The sequence below is a fragment of the Corvus hawaiiensis genome, chromosome 8 (assembly GCF_020740725.1).
Source record: "Corvus hawaiiensis isolate bCorHaw1 chromosome 8, bCorHaw1.pri.cur, whole genome shotgun sequence".
Lineage (NCBI taxonomy): Eukaryota > Metazoa > Chordata > Aves > Passeriformes > Corvidae > Corvus > Corvus hawaiiensis.
In genome coordinates, this window is record NC_063220.1 from 30,752,491 (window position 1) to 30,772,949 (window position 20,459).

General features: G+C 39.2%; 1 protein-coding gene across 7 annotated transcripts in view; it reads right to left on the reverse strand.

Moving 5' to 3' along the window:
* Positions 1–1,949: 1,949 nt before the first annotated feature.
* Positions 1,950–20,459, reverse strand: part of RHOBTB1 (Rho related BTB domain containing 1) — a 52,948-nt gene continuing 34,438 nt past the window's right edge. For 6 of the 7 annotated variants that reach the window (XM_048311561.1, XM_048311562.1, XM_048311563.1 and 3 more), the window contains 7 exons: positions 12,862–13,047; positions 10,147–11,111; positions 9,603–9,721; positions 7,595–7,745; positions 5,931–6,019; positions 4,745–4,850; positions 1,950–4,237 (listed from right to left, as the gene is read on the reverse strand). In XM_048311561.1, coding sequence (XP_048167518.1) covers positions 4,068–4,237; positions 4,745–4,850; positions 5,931–6,019; positions 7,595–7,745; positions 9,603–9,721; positions 10,147–11,111; positions 12,862–13,047 — 1,786 coding nt within the window. In that variant the 3' untranslated portion in view covers positions 1,950–4,067. The other variant, XM_048311565.1, reaches the window with a different exon arrangement.

Genomic DNA, 20,459 nt, shown 5'->3' on the forward strand with positions numbered 1-20,459 from the left:
TTTGGAACACAGGCAAGCGGTAACATGGAAATTCATTAGGCGGCACCTCAAAGCCCAAAGTGTGTGTGTGTGTGCAGTACCTCATCCATTTCAATGGGAATCTTGCCTGCAGGAGAAGTAAACTCATGCAAATGCTGTTGGATCATTTTAATAGACCAAAAATCTAAGGGGATTCAGGAGTGGCAAGCAGACACCTTAAAGACATCTCACTGCATAGTATGTACTTTGGAATCCAACCCAGAGTAAATAAATGCTGGCCTATCCAGTGGCAAGAGTAGAAAGACTGTGATCTGGAAAAAAGGGACAGAATAGGGACAAAACTGTGGTTCCATCAGACAAAGCAAATCTCTTCACCAGACTGTAAATGCTGAAGTCTGGAAGAATTGAAATATGTCACCATCCTGGAGTTTACGTACCAAAATTAATCCTATTTAGTACATTAGATCTTTATCTAAACCTCTTTGTACAGAGGATGAAAGACTTGACCCTGAGAGAAGGATTTCCAAGATGCCTTCAGTTGCTCTATCAGTGCTTGTTATTTGAACATGGGAAAAAGAAATCCCCCAATTTTACAAATGAAACACTTCTAGGCATAAACTATTCTTGAGGGCTATCTGTAGGCAAGCTGCTGAAGAATCAGGGCAATAAATCACTGTGCTTTTCCTTACTCCCTCTGGGAGAACCATGCTTTCAGTGCTCAGAAAGGATTTCCAGATTAGTCTCTTCTAGTAGGCAACCCTTCTTAACACACCCACATATTTAGTACTGTCTAGCTTACCTTTGCTCACTTTGAGGCCTGATCTGACTAAAGGACTCTGAGGAGAAGGTCTTCAGTGAATGAAATCAGGGAGTTGTGGCTGAAGTCTGGCCACTCCCATCTTACTCACACAACACCTCTTACTCCTGGCTTTGGTGGGCTATTTGTGGGCAGGAGGCCAAAGAAACTGGTTTGTGTTGTGGTGCAGAGAAACTTGCTGGCAGAAATTCTGTCTTAAAGAACAAATAGAAAAACATTGTTTCTAAGAGGTAAGATGAATGAGACTCCCCAGAAACAAAGAACTTCTTAACATTGGTCTTAGTATTTAAAAAAGAATGCCCTGGAGAGCAATGCCTCCGATTTGCTCCTTCCTTCCATGCTACTGCTTTTATCATAAACAAGAGAAACATATTTACACCTGACATCACCACTCTTTCCTTTGAGCCCATTACCTTTACTGATGGTAAGTTCAAATAAATAAAATTTTGCTTCCAAAAGTAAATTAGATATGTAACATTTTCATAAATGAGCACTTGAATAACAAATGAACACTGTACTGAATGTGCTTTCAGTGCCCTTGGCATTGCTTTGTGATTTTTTTCAAAGCTCTTAACATGGCATTCTTTGCATGATATCTTGCAAAAATTCTCTAGAAAAGTACCAGGTTTACACATCTCTCAATTAAACAAGCTGTATTCAGGGAGGTAGTTGCTGAGGGTTTGCTAACAGGTAATGAGGAATTCTGTAAGATGGTTGGCAACTAAGGCAGTGAGAAAGCAGGGAAAACAGTGTTTGTACAAGTTTAGTGCGTACTGAAAACCTCACAGACGTCCTGCTGTTTACCTACATTTTTCCTCCCTGTGTCTGTCATGACCAATTAGTTTCATGTCCCTTGGGTAATATCATGCTAATTAAATATTAGAAACCATGGGGAAAAGTGGCAAGAGGTTTGTTTTTCTTTTTGCTGTGCAGTTTAACAATAAGTGACCAGCACCAACCTTCCAATATAATATACAAACTATAGGATTTCCTTGTGACATTCCCAAGCATAAATCCTAATGTGCTATGCAAATATGTAAAAGTTCAGTAAAATTCAATGAATGATAGCACAACTAAATGCTTACAAGCAGCACTAAAAAGGGAAGAATGCAATTCAAAATTAAGGAAGTTTCTTCAAAGAGCTGGGAGACAATTTGTAACTAAACAGTTTTATTGACTTTTTTTTCCAAAATAAAAAACACAAAATAACCACCAAGATTAAAGGCCATAGACAGCATTAACCAAATGAACCAGCCACTTGGTTATAGTAGCTGATAACTAGAATAACTGGATATTATTGCATATACCTCAGGTTCATTTATATATCCATTACAGTTTGGCAAGATTACAATCATACAGTAGCTTTGGTTGTGTAAAACCTAGTAGCAATACTTACTTAAAATGTGACTGGTTAACATTTTATGACAACAGCTATTTATCTCAGTCTTGACACGTCTTCTCTCATTCCATGTTCTTGTCCACATTGTCACTGACCAAGAATTAAGGAGACATATTTGCAACCACCATTTATAGCCCTTCTTTATCACCATGCGGTGACAAATCTCAGAGGGGTAGGAATCTCTCACTTGCTTTCCTCACAAAGGTTTGTAGAGCAGCCTCTCCTCCCATGCTGGGTGGCTCCTACCATCCTGTGGTAGCCTCAGCTGAGCAGGAGTCCATGCAGAACGCAAATATGTCGAGGTGTTTATGGCTTTCAGGCCAAAGCCTTTCCTGACCTACAGTTCTGGGGGGTGACTGTACTGCCTTGCCTTTGGATACAGAGAAAAAACCACAAACAAACAAACAGCTTTTCACATTGGTGTGCTGAGCTGCCAGCACAGAACAGTATTAACAAACCTAATACACAATACTACCTTGGTTACAGAGTTGTGCCTGAGACACTGCACAGGATTGCATGTGTATGTTCTACAGTCTATGTATTTGAGTTTTGGTCTTTTAAAAAATGTTCTCATCCTTATGTAATCTAGTGTAACACTGCAGCTTTAGAGTAATGGTTGATAAAAAGTCATAAACACACAGGCTATTTGGAAACACTGGAAGCTTTTTCTTGTCTTGCACCACTTGTGCAGAACTCCTGCCTTACCACCATGAGTTTGCCCCCAGCATTCTGGGAACATCTACTTCCAGGGGAAATATATCACCTACTTAAAAATAACCTAAAACTGAGTTCTACATGGGAAAAGCTATAAAAGAATTTGGATCAAACTGAAGTAATCTTGTGTGTGAAGACCCTTCTTCACTTACAAAATGCTGGAACACTAGATAACATCTACTTGTTTTTGCAGCCCTTTCATTTGCTTGCACTGAAGCAAAAAGGAATTCAGCATGAGGAATGGCTGCTGCATGGTGAAGATCCTGCAGAACAAGGTAACTGCCATGCAGTAATTCAAATGCAAGCAGTGTAACTGCTTTTTGCATTCAGATCCATACTTGTATAAGGATATAAATTAATAAGCCCTTCTAAATGATTTTAGAAATATCCTCTTTGATCTAGACATATAAAACCTCTGAATACTTAGAATCACTAGATTTCACATGGCCCACGTAGTCGTAATTATTTGCACTTACATGGCAAATATCAGAAATACATTTGCCTGCAGTTGAACAGGTAATTATGCTGTCTATTATTCAGCTGAGCAAAGATCAAGCACTCTATATCTTGCAGTTATTGGATCTTATTCTAACCCTTTGCTTTAGAAAGGGGAAATAACCATCTAATTATATTACCAGTGCACAGTACTTAGTTTGAAAAAGACAACCTATAGTAGGCAACTAGATTTTTTTCCTAAGATGACCTTTTATGAGATACTCTAAAAGCAGTCTCTTATGACTGAAGATTGTCTATTTCACTGTACTCGCATAGTAAAAATAGTTAAAATCTAATTACAAAGCTGCTACATGATTATTTTGTGTCTGTAAAATAAAACGGTATCCAGAATTTTATCTGACCAAAATACACGAGAGAGTATAAAAATATTTCCCAACTGGAGATTGAAACATTAATGCTGGATTTGGGTTTTTTTGTAAAAAAAGTAATGTAATAATGGTTGACATTTATCTGCTTACCAGTCAAAAAATATACAGATGACTTCAAGGAGCTGTTCCAGGCTCATTTTGAGTGAGCTTGTGCTTTTGACCCTAGCAGTAATAAATGCACACGTGGAACACAGTTTCCCGAAAACCTGAACTACATCTTATTTCTAACAATAAGACTAATTTCTGGCTATGGATTTCCACTTATTTGCTTTGTTCAGGCAACTACAGCAGAGGAATTCCAGAAGCACCACTTCCGCTTTGAATGATGTTTGTTCAGTGCAACATCTTCCTTTTCTCTCTCCTTTTTAACTCGCTGGTAGTGATCTTCTTCCTTTAAATACCACACAGGCGGCCACCGATGCCTCTCAAAATATTCTTGATTATCTGATTGAAAAGAAACAATGAAAGAAATCCCCAAAGACGCCAGTAAGATACACAAATCCCAGAAATGTCTTGCAAAAAGCTATGCAGCTAATCATTTATCCACTCTCTATGCTGGCTTGCTTATCAAGGATTCACCCAGTTTCCTCAAATGCCTTAAGTGTGAAAAGACTTTGGAAGTGGTTACACACAAGAGGCATTAATCCACCAAAAACTATAAAAACGCAAGGCCTTTACAGAGTGTATTTTTCATTGCAGAGCCTGAAAAGAGCTCTGTTCCTTTTAGCATCACTGAATCAGGTAAAGAACATGATGCTTGCCCAGCAATCAGGCTAATGATTATGACCTTTCTTTGCAGATAAGAATTTATGAATGCTGTTCAAGATAGCACAGAGGTTCAGTCTCCTGGCTTAGCTACGTGAGTTCATCTTTGTCCTTATGTTTAATCAGCTGGGTGGGGAGAAAGAAGGGAAAACCTGATGAAAACGGAGGGGGGGAAGTTTCCCATACCTGAAGATTTAGCTTTGATTTCCTTGCGGAATTTGGAGCAAACACTGTTGTAATTGGTGCAGATGTAGTGCAAGCACCAAGCTGCCAGCTGGTTAGCATTGTGAAACTGTGAAGAAAAACAAAGAGCTTATTCCATTTCCTGGGGTTATCATTCATTTTGTAGCCCCTATTAACAGCTAAAGCTAGAATGGTCCCAGCAGATGGTACCTGGCCGTACTCTCCCAAGCGCTCATTCTGACTGCCTGCTCTGATCTCGGGTTATAAACACATCATAGTGGGGTAGGTACTGGCCACATGGGATATTCTAACAGTAGCTAGACATATTGCTTCTGTCTTTAACCAGGAGAAGGAAAAAAAGGAAAATTGCCCTTCTTACAATCAAAATGAAGTGAAGCGAGCTGCTTTCTCTTGGGAGGGGTTCAGTTCTGGTTTTGAAGCAGGAGTACAGGTATTGCAGAGAGGCCTTTTTAAACAGCTGCAGGAAATCTTGCACGGTGGCCAGCTTGTGCAGTGCTTTAGTGCTACTTCAAGCCAAGCTGCAGCTGACTCATTGTTAGTGTGAAATCAAGAATAATAAAATTTTTAGCTTGTTCTACTGTATCTGGGAGTCTTCTGCATTTTGGAAAACAGAGGTGTGCAGTTTAACTGTGAGCTGGGGGCTCTCTCTTTTAATTACTTACGGGACTCAAGAAATACTGAGATGCATTTGGACATAAAGAGGATTTGCACATACTCTGAATTATCAGACAATTGACTTTAAGTAGCCAGTTAAGTATTCAAAAAATGTTATATTTAGACCTGTACTGCAAAGACATTCCAAGAACTGAATTGAAAGAAATGCAAGAATCAATCAATCAATCATACAAAGCTGAACAGCTTCATTACATTGCTTTTCATGTTACTGAACCATGGTCATGAGAACATGGAGCTTGGAAGTTCCACAATCAAGACAAACTAAAATATATATTCGAAAGACAACTCCTCTGAGGTTACTTAAAGGGATATTTTACCTTTGAACTAATGGAAAAACCTTCTTTAAAATAGAAGATGAAACTAAGTTTTATCATCAGTCTTTCTCAGAACTGCAGACATTGAGCCACTTAGAAGCAATGCTCAGCACCAGTAAGGAGCTAAAAGCAAGTCCTGCAGCTGACCAGAATATCTTCAGAAGGCTGTGTACACTGACCTGTGCCAGTTCCAAATAGGAGAGGACTTCTCCATCTATAGCAATGCCACTCATGGAGGCCTTGGTCAGCTCTTGCACTGCATGCTGCTCTGTGAGGGGAGAAAACTCATCACTCACAGGGGAAACAGTCACACTGCAAGGTCACAGCATCTACAGGTAACAAAGAACCAAGGCAGCATGTTCTCCCTCCTCCTGGGAGGGGGTCACATTCACACATATATCCTTAGCAACCTCACATTTGGGGGAAGTCAAATTCTGACCCTTAGAGCTGTGGCTGAAGATGTGGTTCATAACCACTTAGAGAAGGACAAGGGTCAGCAGCCACTAGTCTCTCTCTGGCATGGCTACAATATTCAGTATAAATTAGAAATATGGATCAGCTGTCTCCTTTGGGTCATACGAAGTTTTTAAGCAACAGTGCACTTGCCACTGAACTGTGGATTTGTTAATGAGTATACACACAGCATTGACAGAGAAAAGGTCACTTCAGGCCCTGTTTAGGTTTTCAGATCACTTGTTCCTAGAGATTCAGATGAAGGCTGACCAGCACCCCCAACAATCACCTAAGCTCAAAATTCTCCCCAACCCTTTCCTAGAACCATTTCCCATAATAAAAGTCTGAGTGTTTTTGGGGAAACATTGTCAGTTGGTTTGATTCTACTGGGTTCAGCTGTTGACAGTAGCCTTTGGACTCAAAATTATTTCACCAAAAATTAAATGGAATGAAATATTCTTAATACTGTAAGGATGTTTACACTGCAATTACGTTAAAAAATACTCAAAACTTCAGCTAAAATGTGCATATAAAATCAGGCAATGAAGATTTGGTCTGTCCAAACCAGTAAAGACAAGAGACACAGTCTTGATGCACAACTGAAGGAGAGCCAGGGTTTGGTATGTGATTAAATCTTGCCTAAATGCAGTCCTGTAGGTAGGTGTAGCTTTATTTCATCTGTCCCTGAGTTTTGGCCTTGGTCATGTGATCAGAACAATGCCAAATTACTGAAATAGAGAGAAACAAATTAAACACAACAACAAAACCCAAACAACCCCAGAGGTCTGGGATGTGTATGGATTTAATTTTAAAACTTTAGTGGTATTCTAACCTGTAATTTTTCTCTAAATATGGGATTGAAAAGGTTTTCTTTCTGAAATGAGGGTTGAATCCCCAAGTATATACCAAAATATCCAATTCCCATGTAGTGAAAATGGATCTAGGCAGCATTTCTAAAAACATGATAATCTAGACCAGTTTTGAATTGGCTCAGTTACTTTCTTTGAACAGAAATGTAAAGTGGAGCACTTCATTACTTAATGGAAAACTTGTAGTCCTTCCTGTTTTCAGGTAAATTAACAACACCAAAATGGATATTACAATCCACAGACATTATCCTCAATGCTAAAGAGAAGGTTTACTCTTTCTGTTTTTAAAGCACAGAAAACTTCAGTGGTCTGAGCTGGTTTAGCACAAAACTAAAAAAGGCAGGAGAAAGGCAAATACATTTCTCTGTGTAAAAATATCAATTTGCATTAAAATAGCCCTCTCAGAAAAAAAAATTTATTTTCTCTGACACTTGAGAAAATCTTACGTGTTCCGAAAACCATTAAAGCACATTTCAGCTGTTGCAGAAGACACTGCATCAGACAGGGCCACAAATTCTTACCTGCTAGAGCAATCAGGTGAGGAAGGCAAAACCTATTTGCCAATGCAATTAACTCAAGTGTGTCCAGTTCCTGACTGGAGGACAGTTGCTTGGTATACAAGTAATCTAAAACTGCTTGCATGGATGTCTTGTTTATGTTGGGAAGAACTACCTGGAAAAGATATTTAAGAAAAGAGTTTCTAATTGTTAAGGGACTTTCATACAGCAGCTATATTTCACTTCTCTCACTTTGCTGGACTGTCTCTTTTTCTCTTCAAGTTATTTCAGAAATGCAGGGAAAACATTTTCCAAAACAGAACCAACAGGTAAGCATTGCTCCAGAGTCAGATCCTTTGCCAGGTTATATCCAAGCTGGAATTGGATCCACATCAAACAGGGAATCTGTTCAATGCTCTCTAGCCTGCAAATGGACAGCTACACATAAAAGTCACTGAGCACTTCCCACGCCAAACCTCCCTTGGTGGACTCCTTGAGGAATGCAATCTATCTGCTCCTGGCAAGGAAAACTCTGTGGATTCTGAGAATAACAGAAAACAAAGGATAACAATAAAACCACCCTCCTCAGTCTTTTGGTAAATAACCAAATTATCCAGGTAAACAAGGCTGGGAAGGAACCGAAAACTGAAGAAATGAGGAAAAAGAAACGTAAGCCCTTTTTGCCACACACATGTAATGAGTGTAACGAGCATGGAATTAAGCTACCAAGACTAGGACAAGAACTGCCTAATTTCTCATGCTAAAGCATGAACCTTTCATGCACATCAGCCACTCTGGGAAGCAGCTCAGTTCTCCAAGTGAGAGCAGCTAGCTGTGAAACTCATCCATTATTGATATATTTTCGTTAATGCAGAGAACTGTAAATTTAATGAGTGAGTTTATAAAATTTGCCCCAAATACAGAAAAGGTAATATGTAAAAGTAGATGGTTTTATTCTTTGCAAACCATTCAATTCATATCTACCTATATTTTAAAACTTCCAAAAGCATTACTGAATGCTTTAAACTCTACAAAATGGAAGCTAAATATTTTAAATTGGAAAGAATTGGAAAGATGAGCGAAGACTGTTAAGCTAATCATTAAAAATAGGCCAGTAGAAAATAAATGCACATTCTTCATTGCCAAATGCTGCTCACTAGAATCAAACTATGTATTTTTAATGAACCACTTGTTGAGTATGCCTCTGGGAAAGGAATTATGTTTACAGCTGTATTAGAAGAAGCCAGAAAAATCTAAGTAGAAAAATATCTATCAGAATATTAAATACAAAAAAATGTGAACACTTCATATGAGCATATGAATATAGAAAGCAACAAGAAAACCAAAACAAAAAAAAGCCTGGGTATGGATAAAGCACAAGAAAAAATATTAGCACAGGGTTTGGAATTTGAAAAACAGACCATGAAGGCACATAAAAATACAAGGCTTATTCTGCAAAATCTTATTCAAAGTATTGAGATCTTTTAAACTGTATTGCATACCTGCTTTACTCCAAGGACAAGATAATGCACTACAGAATCTGTGCTGAGTTGCTACTGAAATTAGTAGAATTTCTCCTAAAGTTAGCTCAGTTTCTGCTGTGAAAACAGCTCCCTTTTCTGGTTTAACACTCTATGTTCTTCAACCCTTTTTTATCTTTAGTTCCTTTATCAATGCCCCTGCCCCAAGTATTCTTTGTAGTGCTTCTGATTGTATAAATATATATTTACAAAACTTAAAAAAATATTTTAAAGAAATTCACACTTAATTTCTCTCCCGCATATTTAATATTTTAGAGGACTTTGGGTTTAAACACACACTCCCATGCTGGAGGAAGACTTGTGCCTTGGAGAAAGTATGTTATCTTCTTGGGCAACCTCATTTAATGCCTTAAGAAGAAAAGCATCCCAGGTTTGCAAGGAAGAGTAAATCCCTGATTCTAGAGATTGTTGCAACCTTTCAAATAGATGATGTTCCATCACCCTAAATCCATCAGACATTGTAAACAAAACAGACAAAACTAGACAAATACCTCACTCTTGGAGCTTTCAATAAATGATCCTCCAAACATAGCAGACATCCACTCACAGCTGCAGATCAGCAGTGGCTTGTGGGCCTTGATGCTTCCATCGTCCAATTTAAATGTCACATCTGCCAAGGGAACAAAGGCACAGGAGTGCTGCAAGTCTGTGCTTCAGGAGTAACCTTGTCTCATGAATGTGCTTCACTTGCATGCTGTTAACCAAGGACTTCCTTCATTTCCCATGATCCTCACCCCAAAAATAACTCTTGTCTTTTAAACAGCTAAATGAAAAACCTCACTTGTAAAGGGGGATACTGGATGTTCAACATTTTTGAGAATTGCGTTGCTTATTTAAAAGCTGTGAGTAGATTTTGAGAAATGAAACTACAGAATCCCAGGCTGGAACAGTTGGCCTGAGTAACACTACAATTTCAGGGTCATCCCTCCTCTCAGAACAATGTAAGCTGTCACAGTTTTTGAAGGCTATGAAGTGACAGTAACATGGAAGAGAAAGAAAGTAGTGCTCTTCCTGCTTAAGCATGTATTTACTCACCAGAAAATGTCCCTTTGCAAAGGCACTCTTTTATCCGATTAGCTTTTCTGACATGAAATGCTTTAGTAATCTCTTGATTCATGAAGGCTTCTTTATTCATAATATTCTCCACCATCATTCGCAAGTCAAATACTTCCAAGATTTCAGCAATCTGAGCCAGTCTGGTGAGGTCTTTTTCATTTTCATCCAGTTGGCCTGTGTATAAAAACTGCAAAACAGTTTTAAAAGGTCCGGCCTGCACAGACGAATCCATTTTTACCACAGTTACAGGACACGTCCGCTTTGAGACAGGATTCACTTGCATTTCCTTATTCACACTAACAAACCCCTTACCCCAGGATGCCAGAGATCTTGCTGCAGAGTTTGTTTCACCAGATTCAGGTTCTAGAGTGTTTAAAGAGTCACTACTTTCTGGGGGAAATTTAACATCAGGAGATTTCAAGGATGCCTCATCACTGTCACTGTTTGTCTCAAGGTGACTTGTCAGAACATCCTTATTTGTATTTTCTTTATTACACTGTGTTTCATCCAAGTTGGGACTTTCCTCACATTCCATTAAGAAAAGGTCATAAAACTTTGAAGAGGAGGTAGCTAGGTAAATCTTGTGAGCAAAAATGCAGTCCTGCTCCTGGAGAACAAACATGACATCTGCACACAGCGGGCTGTCCAATAAATATCCAGCTTCATTCATGCTCGGCACGGGACACTCGGGAATTTTGATAACCGGAGGAGGGGCTTTTGGAGGTAGAAATGGAGCCTGAAGCAAAGGTTTTTGGACCTTCTTCAAATGAGATTTCCAGAACTGCAGGTGTCTTCTGGAGATCAGGGCAGCTCTGATTGCATTGTCAAACACATCTTTAATCCCAAACTGGTCAAACACACTGGTTTCATAGTATGGTATCCCGAGTTCCTTGGCAACCTCTCTGCCTCTCTCTGGTGGCAAAATGTCTCCCCTTTTTATTGGCCTAGGGTTAAACAAAAAATAAACCTTGTCACACACAATGATCATCACAAAGTTACTCCAGAAAGCATTGAATTTTACCAAATATTCAGCACTAAATCCGACATAACTATCATTCAAATGAAACAAAATATAAAATTAAGCGCACAAAGCCCTTTGGAAATCTACAATCATGACTCCAAAGAGTTTTAGAATAGCACATACTTGTAATTTCATTTAAGTTTGGTGGTGTCTTTGCAATGTTACTAAATATATGTAGAAATCATTTATGCAAAATGGAGCTGCCTCTTTATTAAAGTGAAATTTAGAGTAAAAAAATTTGATAGGATACTTGAGAACTCTCATTATCTAAAAAACCTCCTACCACCCCTTACTACTCAGATATTCTGTCAGAACCTTTCTTTGTATCCATCATTTAAACACAAATGGAAACTCTCATTACATAAAAATACCAGAAATACAGATAAATATGAAATGGAAATATTTCTTAAGGTCATGCTTTTTAAAGAAAATCACAGTAGTCTAAAACAAAAGAGTAACTGAACACACACTGCAAGAGATAGGCTTGTTTTGGCTGTAGAAGCATTATGTGGGAACGCATGTATTTCCAGAACAGCTCCAGTACATGATGCAGGGTAAACAAACCAGTAAAAAGTCTGGGCTAGGATCCATGTTCCCAGCAAAAAAATCACCTCCCCAGAAGACACGACCCAAGAGTGTGTTCTGTGAGCACACCATATTGGGCAGACACGAGCTGGCACAGACAGAACACGCCCCAGACAACAGCTTGTGAGTGCCAGCTAATAAATAACCAGTTCAGGTGGCACAAGTGTGCTAGACACGCGGAGTTCTGACTCAAACTTACTAATGGTGAAATCAGGGAGGAGGATTAGGGCAGAAGAAGAGTTTTGAAAAAAGACCATTTCCTTTTAAAGAGTCAACCAAAAAGCCCGCCCCACCCTCACAATGAAGAAATGTTTACTATATAAATAAACCTATGAAAATCATATTGCTAAGTCAAGAGTTTGACTGCAATGCAATGCAAAGTTTTCTAAGGGCCCACAAAATATTAATTCAATCTCTTTATGGAAATTTGTTACAATACAGTCATCAATTACACAATCATGGATATTATTTCCATGAATCTGATCTCATTCAAATTCCCATCAAAGGAATAAATTAGAAACAAGCCGGTTATTACGGGACTGTCGTGGCCAAATATGTGAATGGTTGTATTTTGTATCTGGGAAAAACAAAGCTTCTCTAGAATGACCCCCAAACTCTCTTTTAATCTCAGAACTTTAAAAAAAAGTTTAATTTGCAACCATTTTATTTTCTGCTGTGATCCAGGACTACACTTACAAATTAAAAAAAAATGAGAATTAAGAAAATTCAAGTAGAATCTGTCAGTTTAGAACAATGACAATAGTGACAAAACAGGACACGATACATATATTCAGACAGAGAAAGTTACATAAGAAAACTTTCAATAATCATTACCATCTCTATCTTACTGTAGTGTTCTGGCACCCAAGCACACTTAAATGTCCAGTGCAAAAATATTGTGGGAAACTTAATAACTGGTTGTGTTAAAGAACTAACCAACTCAGACAAGAGAATTAGAAAAAGAAGAAAGCACATATATTTTCACTGTACAAAAGAAAAGGAAACTAGGCTCTCCAATTTCTCTTTTGAAAGTGTTGTACCTGATTACCAAGATTTTTTTTTAATTCTTATTTTTGTTTAAACTTTACCTTGCCAAAGGCCGTCTGGCTCTGTTAACAGCCTCGAGATCTGCATAGCGGAGATCCAGCTGGCAGCCCACCAGAATGACAGGTGTGCGAGGACAGAAGTGCTTGATTTCTTGATACCACATTGTTTTCACATGATTCAGGGAATTAGGATTAGCAATTGAAAAGCACAGAACAACAACATCGGATCTAGGAAGGCAACAAGAAAATACCCAATGAAAACCCCACAAATGATTGTCACTGCAGTTTCACCTATTTCCATCACCACCCCGCTCTGCTCTTTGACAAATGTGCTGACACCCAATGTCAGAATACATGTTGTTCGTGCAGAGGTCTGAGAGAAGCTACATATTTCACCACAAAAGCATGGGAGCACACAGCCACATACCTAGGAAGCACTGCCCCTCCATGAGGAGATGATCCCTGCACGTGTGAGCGGAGCAGTAAGAGGAGAGGTCAGGCTTTCCATTCTCTACTTTTACACAACAGTTACTCACAGGCTGCCATTGCTCCAGATGTAATTCTGCTGACTGGACACCTAAATTGCAGTTCAAATGTCATTGGTGCTTAGGAATTAGGGAGGAGCTGTGCAAAACTTCAGAACAGCCACACAGGCAGACACAGATCACTCCTGAACTTGTCTTGGAGAAATACCTTTACTGCACTGTTTGAAGTACTGAGGTGGTCGCCTTTGCAATGTGCTTTGCACAGCAATTCTCTAATGTCTTTAATAAATAACCTGTTAGAAGGGCAAACTACTGCAGAATGACCACTTCTACAATATCAGCAAAAATAAACATTACAGTGAAAATAGGTCAGTAAAGTGCAGAATAGGACAGTGGCTTAAATTAGAGTAAGCATGACAATATTTGAAGGCTTTTAAAGGTTTCTAAGAAAACAGGAACTACTTCACTAAATAAACTTGCTTTGTAATTCTAGTATGAGGATTAATGTTGACAGCTCATCCACTGAACCACTGCCTAACTCCTGTCAGAGCTGGCACCCAACGGCAGAGAAATGATTGAATACTTGTCTCAGGGCATACCTAACTAGGGGCAATTTCATTATTTATAAACAAGCGGTTCTCAAGCTCTTGGGTCTCTTATAGGGAAAAAAAAAGAAAATAAGAAAAAAAAGTTGAATTGAAACTCTTGAGAAAAATTGAGAAGGGACATTCTGAGGAGGCAACTTACTGCTACAGAATTGTCAGCAGGATGAGCTCAGCAATACCATCTCTATCTCAGTTCTATTATTCTTTAATTTAGCACCAATGTGTTGTATCTGCAGTTTGTGTCATGTACAGAGCAGCAGCAGCAGTGAATCTTAACATTCACCTTTTAAATAATGAAATACCTCCTCAGTAGTGCTGCTTTCTACATTTCACTGAAGGCATAGATATATCCAGCTATTTCTAAAGATAGCTGCACACAATACAGGGACTGCTGTGAGCATCAATTTAATGCAAGACAAATGCTCCTGCTCCAAATTTCTATCTTACATAGACTGCAACACATCTGTCATACGTAGGAACAAGGCCTTTTCAAACTGGAAAGGTACCTAGTAAATAGTGAAGGGCTAAGCAGCCAACACAATGGTCTGCTGCATAGCTGAGGCAAACATGCTTTAAACTCAAACTTGCTCCATTCAAGGTCAGGTAAGAGTAAAACCTAAACCCCAGCAGACATTTGCTTAGCTCCCAGGAAGAGAAATCAGCGCACAGCTAAGACACAAAAAAGTCTGTGTTACATATATTCTAATATGGTCAATTATCATTTAATTCAAGGCCATCGTGACTGCTGGAGTGGCAAGTGTTGGCTCCTAACTACAACTAAGCATCTTAGAGACAGCCTGCCCAGCGTCCTTCAGAAATTAATACCTAAGCCCAGTCACTGCAGTCACGAGTATCCAACCCTCCTGACTTTACAAGCCACAAGACACACACCACATCTCCCAGAAAACCAAAAGGAAACAACTCCAGCAGGCCTTCACAGGCAGGACGCACCAGTTCCCCCAGGTGCCCGATGCTGGGCTGGGCACAGTCTGGGCTCAGTCTGGGCTCCTGGGGGAGCCAGGGGTGAGCTGTGTCCCTGGGCAGGGCAGGCCCAGAGCACCCAGCAGGCTGGCCCAGCACAGCCCTGCATGTGTTACAGCCCTTGCCAAGGGAGTATCACGTTTTTGCCACCATGGTTCTTGAGCAACTCCTCCCCTTTGCTGGGCAACCGTAAAATGGAGCTGGGCAAAGCTGGGTTCTTTTCCCAAAACTCACTGCACTGCACTAACAGGACACTCTCATCTTACTGCCTTCCACATGAAGGGAAAAACAGAAAAAAAAGAGGTAAAAAATGTGATTTGCATATTCTTTATCCTGTGTTAAAACCTGGACTTCCCCATAAAACAAAGATTCCTGAGAGTTCTGCACTGGATAGAGAGGTATTAATGGTTCTGTGCCATAAACAGGATGGATGAGAAATCCCTGGGTAGTGGCAGAGTTCACACACTGAACCAGCACCACAGCTGGTTCTGCTGGCTCATAAAATACAGCCATTCTATCATAATAAATTAAGTTTTCATTCAAGTCATAAGCACAATGTGCACTCAGTACAAACTGCAGACAGAAATGTATGAAGCAGATTGACCATCTACATAGAACTGTGAGCATTTGGGGAAACGTGTCCTTTGGAAACTTTAATTAAAGTACCTACAATTCCTGTTAATGTTAATGGCACATTTACAACTTGCTAACACTGCAGTATAAAGTCTGGTTTGACATTTGTTCATAAAAACCAGAACCTGTCAGGTTAAAATAATGCATTAATATTTCCTAAACATTAAAAATTTACCAATGTTATTTTAGTATTCTCAGGGAATGTAAAAGGCTACGATTTTAAAAATAGATCTAATTTATTGTCATTTTTGTGCAGTTACTTTTTGTGTTGGTTACCTGGAGAACAAGAAAGAAGAAAACAGAAGTAAACCCAATTCATCCTTTCTCTCTGCAGCAATATATTCATAAATACAACCTGCACTTAATCTAAAACCAAAATTTCATAGCCATTTCCCAGTAAAGTTCAGGAACAATTCAAGAAACATTTTTATAAACTTGAACACCAAGAAGTGCTTTACAGAATCAAAAAACAGTTTGGGTTGGAATAGACCTTAAAGACCAACACTTTCCACCCCCCTGCCATGGTTTTTCACAAGACCAGGTTGCTCAGAACCCCCTCCAGCCTGGCCTTGAACACCTCCATGAATGGGCAGCCACAGTTTCTCTGTGCAACCTGTGCTGGGGCCTCACCACACCCGGAGTAAAACACTTAATACCTATTTTAAACCTCTTTCAGTTTAAAGCCATTCCCCCTTGCCTTGTCACTACATGTTCTTGCAAAAGGTCCCTCTCCAGCAAATGCTTTAGAACTTCTCCATCACATTCCTCCTGGAGCACCATCCAATGGAGATGGAAAATAGATAAGGCACTGTGTGCATCCACCTTTGTTAAATACAACAAATGTATAAAAATACATATATTGGAATACTGTTATTTGATACTGAAACATCACAAGAAAGAAAGCATTGTAAATAACTCAGCAAACAGAAATGGGAGCTTGGATATCCAACACATTGTCTTGTAGATTCTGTAGTACATGCTGGAAATGCACAGCTGGTTTATTCTTACATTCTACGTTTTCATAGGTTTATCAGAAAAAAATTGCAAACCATCTATTCTTATTTGAACTTCTGAACCTACTTAAGCATCACCAAAACCCCCTAATTTCTGGGTGACTTACTCTAGCATGTGATCAATCACCAGTGAAACACTCTGCATCACCAGTGGAAGAAAACAGGTTTCCTTTTGCTCCCTGAGGCTCCAAACGGAAGAACACAATGCAGATGTGTGGGACTTGGCAGCGGAAAGGGAAGCAGGTCCTTTCAGCTGTAGGCAAACCAACCACCACTGCCATGTTTGTCACCTCCTGGCTGACCAGACACCTGCACTGGAGTCTCACATTATGAATAAGAACAGTGTAAGAGTACTTAAAATGCTCCCCTCGGAGTCACAGAATTTTGCATTTTTAATGCCAATTATACACATCTGAAGTCAACCCAAGGTGGTCTAAACATAGCTATTGTAGGAACCCAGAGGGCCGAGATTATTTCTCTGCCTGTTTTTAAGGGTTCTTACCCCCCTGAACAACACTGTTTTAACCTCCAACCTTGGAAAAAATTACCAATGATCAGACAAGAACTAGAAAATACAGTGGTGTGAATTAGGTGATAGACTGCTATGTAAGATTGTCACAGGGTGAAAAATTTAGAGGTTTTGGGCTTCTCTTTATAGTAAATAGATAAGAGTAAAAAATATCAAAATGGAGGATTGTTGTTGTTCTCTAAAACTTCTTCTCCTTCTTCTACTACTCCATGTTCTGCAGTAAAAGTAGTTTGGGATAATTGGATAGAGAATTCCACAGTTCCTGCCCGTGTTACTAAATAATTGGTAGGAAAGTGAAAATAATATACGTTTTTAGTAACTATTGGTTAAATTATCTTTAAAAGGTGTAAATCTTGATAATTAGACGTCTCTCTTGCTTTCTATGCTCTATGCTGTACCTGGGTCACGCTAGTGGCTCTGTTCCTCTGATAAGACTTAATAAACAACTATCCAGCAGCATTGAAACTCCAGGAAAAGTCTCAGTTTATCTTTGAAACTCCTTGCAAGGACTTTTAGAAAATTCTCTCCCATCAGGAGGGATTTGATTTATGGCACAATTCAGTGTCAAGCTATGGCCTTCTTTCTATAGGAGATTCCTGTGGGCAAAGAAAGAACCTTACCTTTATCTGGAGAAGCAGCACATCTACCTAATGCAAGTACTACCAAGGCATTCAGGGATATTTTCCCAAACTTGGCTAAGAAGAACTTTTGATGGAAGCTACTACCCCTTTTTAGAGTCAGAGAATAAAAAGAAACCCTCTAGACAGCCAAATCTCTAGCAGGATTGAGCACATGGTGTGCTGCCACCCTGTGAGCTCCCAGTGTGTGAGTTACGAACTGGATCAGATGTACAGTGAGCATCCAAGCCACTGCCAAAAAGCAGGTGGTACAGCACTGACAAAGACAATTTGACAAGAGCTGTCTCTGCTGTCTTCTTGCACAGTCCTTCAACCCCCTGAAAGGAAAGATTGTGTGGTGCAGCAGCCTGAGTGCAAATACCAGCTCCCAAGTTCCCAAACACAGTAGGTTCAGGAATTAGAGGGCCACCTAAGAATTAATTTGAGAACCTCATTTATGGCTGAGCAAAACCCTGCTACATCTCCATGTCAGCCCAAGTACATTTTGAAGAGAGATTAAATCAGTTAGACAACATTTTTCATGCAAGCATCTCAACAAACTGAAAAAAAAATTGTGCAGATAAGCAAGGCTGACATGGGTGTAAGTGGACTCAGATTTTAGTAAACGCAGTTGCAGCCGTCACAGGAAATGAGAAAAAATTCATTAAGTGACTGGTGAACATAAAATTACCTCAGAACACAGGATTTATGTACACACACTCCAAACAGAGGAGAGGCTAGGAAAACTAAAATGCAGGGGGTGCCTGGCAGGTGAAGAACTGAAGATATCCAGGTAAGGCAGGGCAAGACCATGCAGTGCCCTGGATGTGAGCAGGAGAATCAATTAGTTCTATACTTCACCTACAGCAGTGAAGCTTCTTAAGTACTGGTGTAATGTGGGAAACTGTCAAAATGCCCTGGAATACGTTCAGATGTATTCTGTGAGTAGCATGCAGGTCTATTTCTGTAATGTCATTTTCAGTTGGCAACAACAACAACAAAAAGAAGAAAAAGCTACCTTTAAGAAAATTGCCTATATCAAGACTGTGCTTCAAAAGTGGAAAGAATTTTCCCGTATATTCCTTGCAAATTATACATCATTCTTAAAAGTTAACCATTTTAAAATCTCTTCTATGTCCTTTGAAGTACTCGTGGGAAAATACTGGTGCTTTTACAGAGGATGACAAAAAATGTTTTGATATCACAAAGAATGATTAAAATAGCTGATTTTGCAGAAGCTTGTAAGAGCTACTCTTGTAGTACAAATGGCTGACCAGCAATAATGCTAAAAAGAATGGCAAAGTTATGTGGAACTATGTAACAAGAGAAAACCAAACAAAAAACTGATTTAAAGGACTGCTTACACAGTCTTGGAATTTGGTTTATTTTGTTGGTGACTATATGAAGTAAATTCACACATAAGTCTGATTCAACATTTACATATGAAGAATTCCAGCTTAGTGCTAAATAGGACCTTGCAGTTGAAACAGGCGGCCTGCAAGGTACCCCAGGAATAAGAATTCTATGACAAATAGAATCCTGGACAGTTAATTGAGGCTGTAATACTGAAATATTCTGGGTATCACATGCCTCATCAGGGTTTATATAAGTAGGACATAAAGCCTGAGATCAATGGAGAAGGATGAAAGAAAATGCTGGAGCAAGAGAAGGTACAGGGCCAGCTGGAACACATCTGATCAACTCAGGGCAAACAGCAAAATATGCAGTATCATACAAAGGGACTTGTAACATATCAGCTGACTGCTGTCTCCAGACTACAGTCAGAAAACAAAATAATGAGAGATAAATTCACAAAACAATGGAGAAACCAGAAACACAAGGAAAGGTGGGCATTCCAATCTTATTTTCGGTTATTTTAAGGAGGCAGCTTACAGATGAGAACTACGTGCTAACTCTTTACAGAGAACCAACTAACTTTCACCAAAGACACTATAAAAGAATAAATGAAAGAAGAAATCAACAATTTTTTCACTCCTGGCACCATCATCTAAAAATACCCCAGGAACCAATGGTCAATCAGAAAAACACACTGAGTTTAAAAAAGGTAAGAAGAGATTTAGTTAAAGCATCAGCTGAAGCAGCATGTTTAGAAGAAAAAAAAGTATTTCCAGGTAGCAGAGGGATGTAAGGATGGAACAGGAAAAAAAAATTAGAAGGAAGGTCCAAAGTTAGATGCCAAAATTCATTAAAAGCATAATTCCTTAAAAGTACTGCTGAAGCCAAGGAGGGAAAAATCCAGAGAAGCTGAAAGAATTATAGGGTTTGGTTTGCATCCAGTATGGGAGTGGCTTCTGAAGTCAGAGAAGGCACAGATACTGAACATTAAGAGATGCATCTGTTTCTCTGCGGAGAAAATACGGACTTTTATATTTTTTGCTTTCTTTGGGCTATCACCAAAACCAGCCTCCTTCTCTTTTTAAAGTTAAATTAAACTATCAAGACATGTTAACTGGCAAGTTGATGTTGCAAAGTTATTGAGAACTCAGTTTAAAACAGTGGTAACTGGTTGTGCAGACTGTTTTCCATAGTCTGACATGTTTGAGACTGAGATCCTGAGACCCTTGGAGTGGAAAACAGCACAAGAAATCCACCTAGTACCTATTCACAAAAAAATAATTCACTAAGGTCAAGATTTTGACAGAAAGTAGCTTCCCAGGCTTATAATTTCCAAAAGGTTTTGATGTTGCCTCGCAGGTTTTCAGTACAGAGCCCAAATGGCCTCTTTCCACCCAGCCCCTTACTGAGGAAAGCAAGGC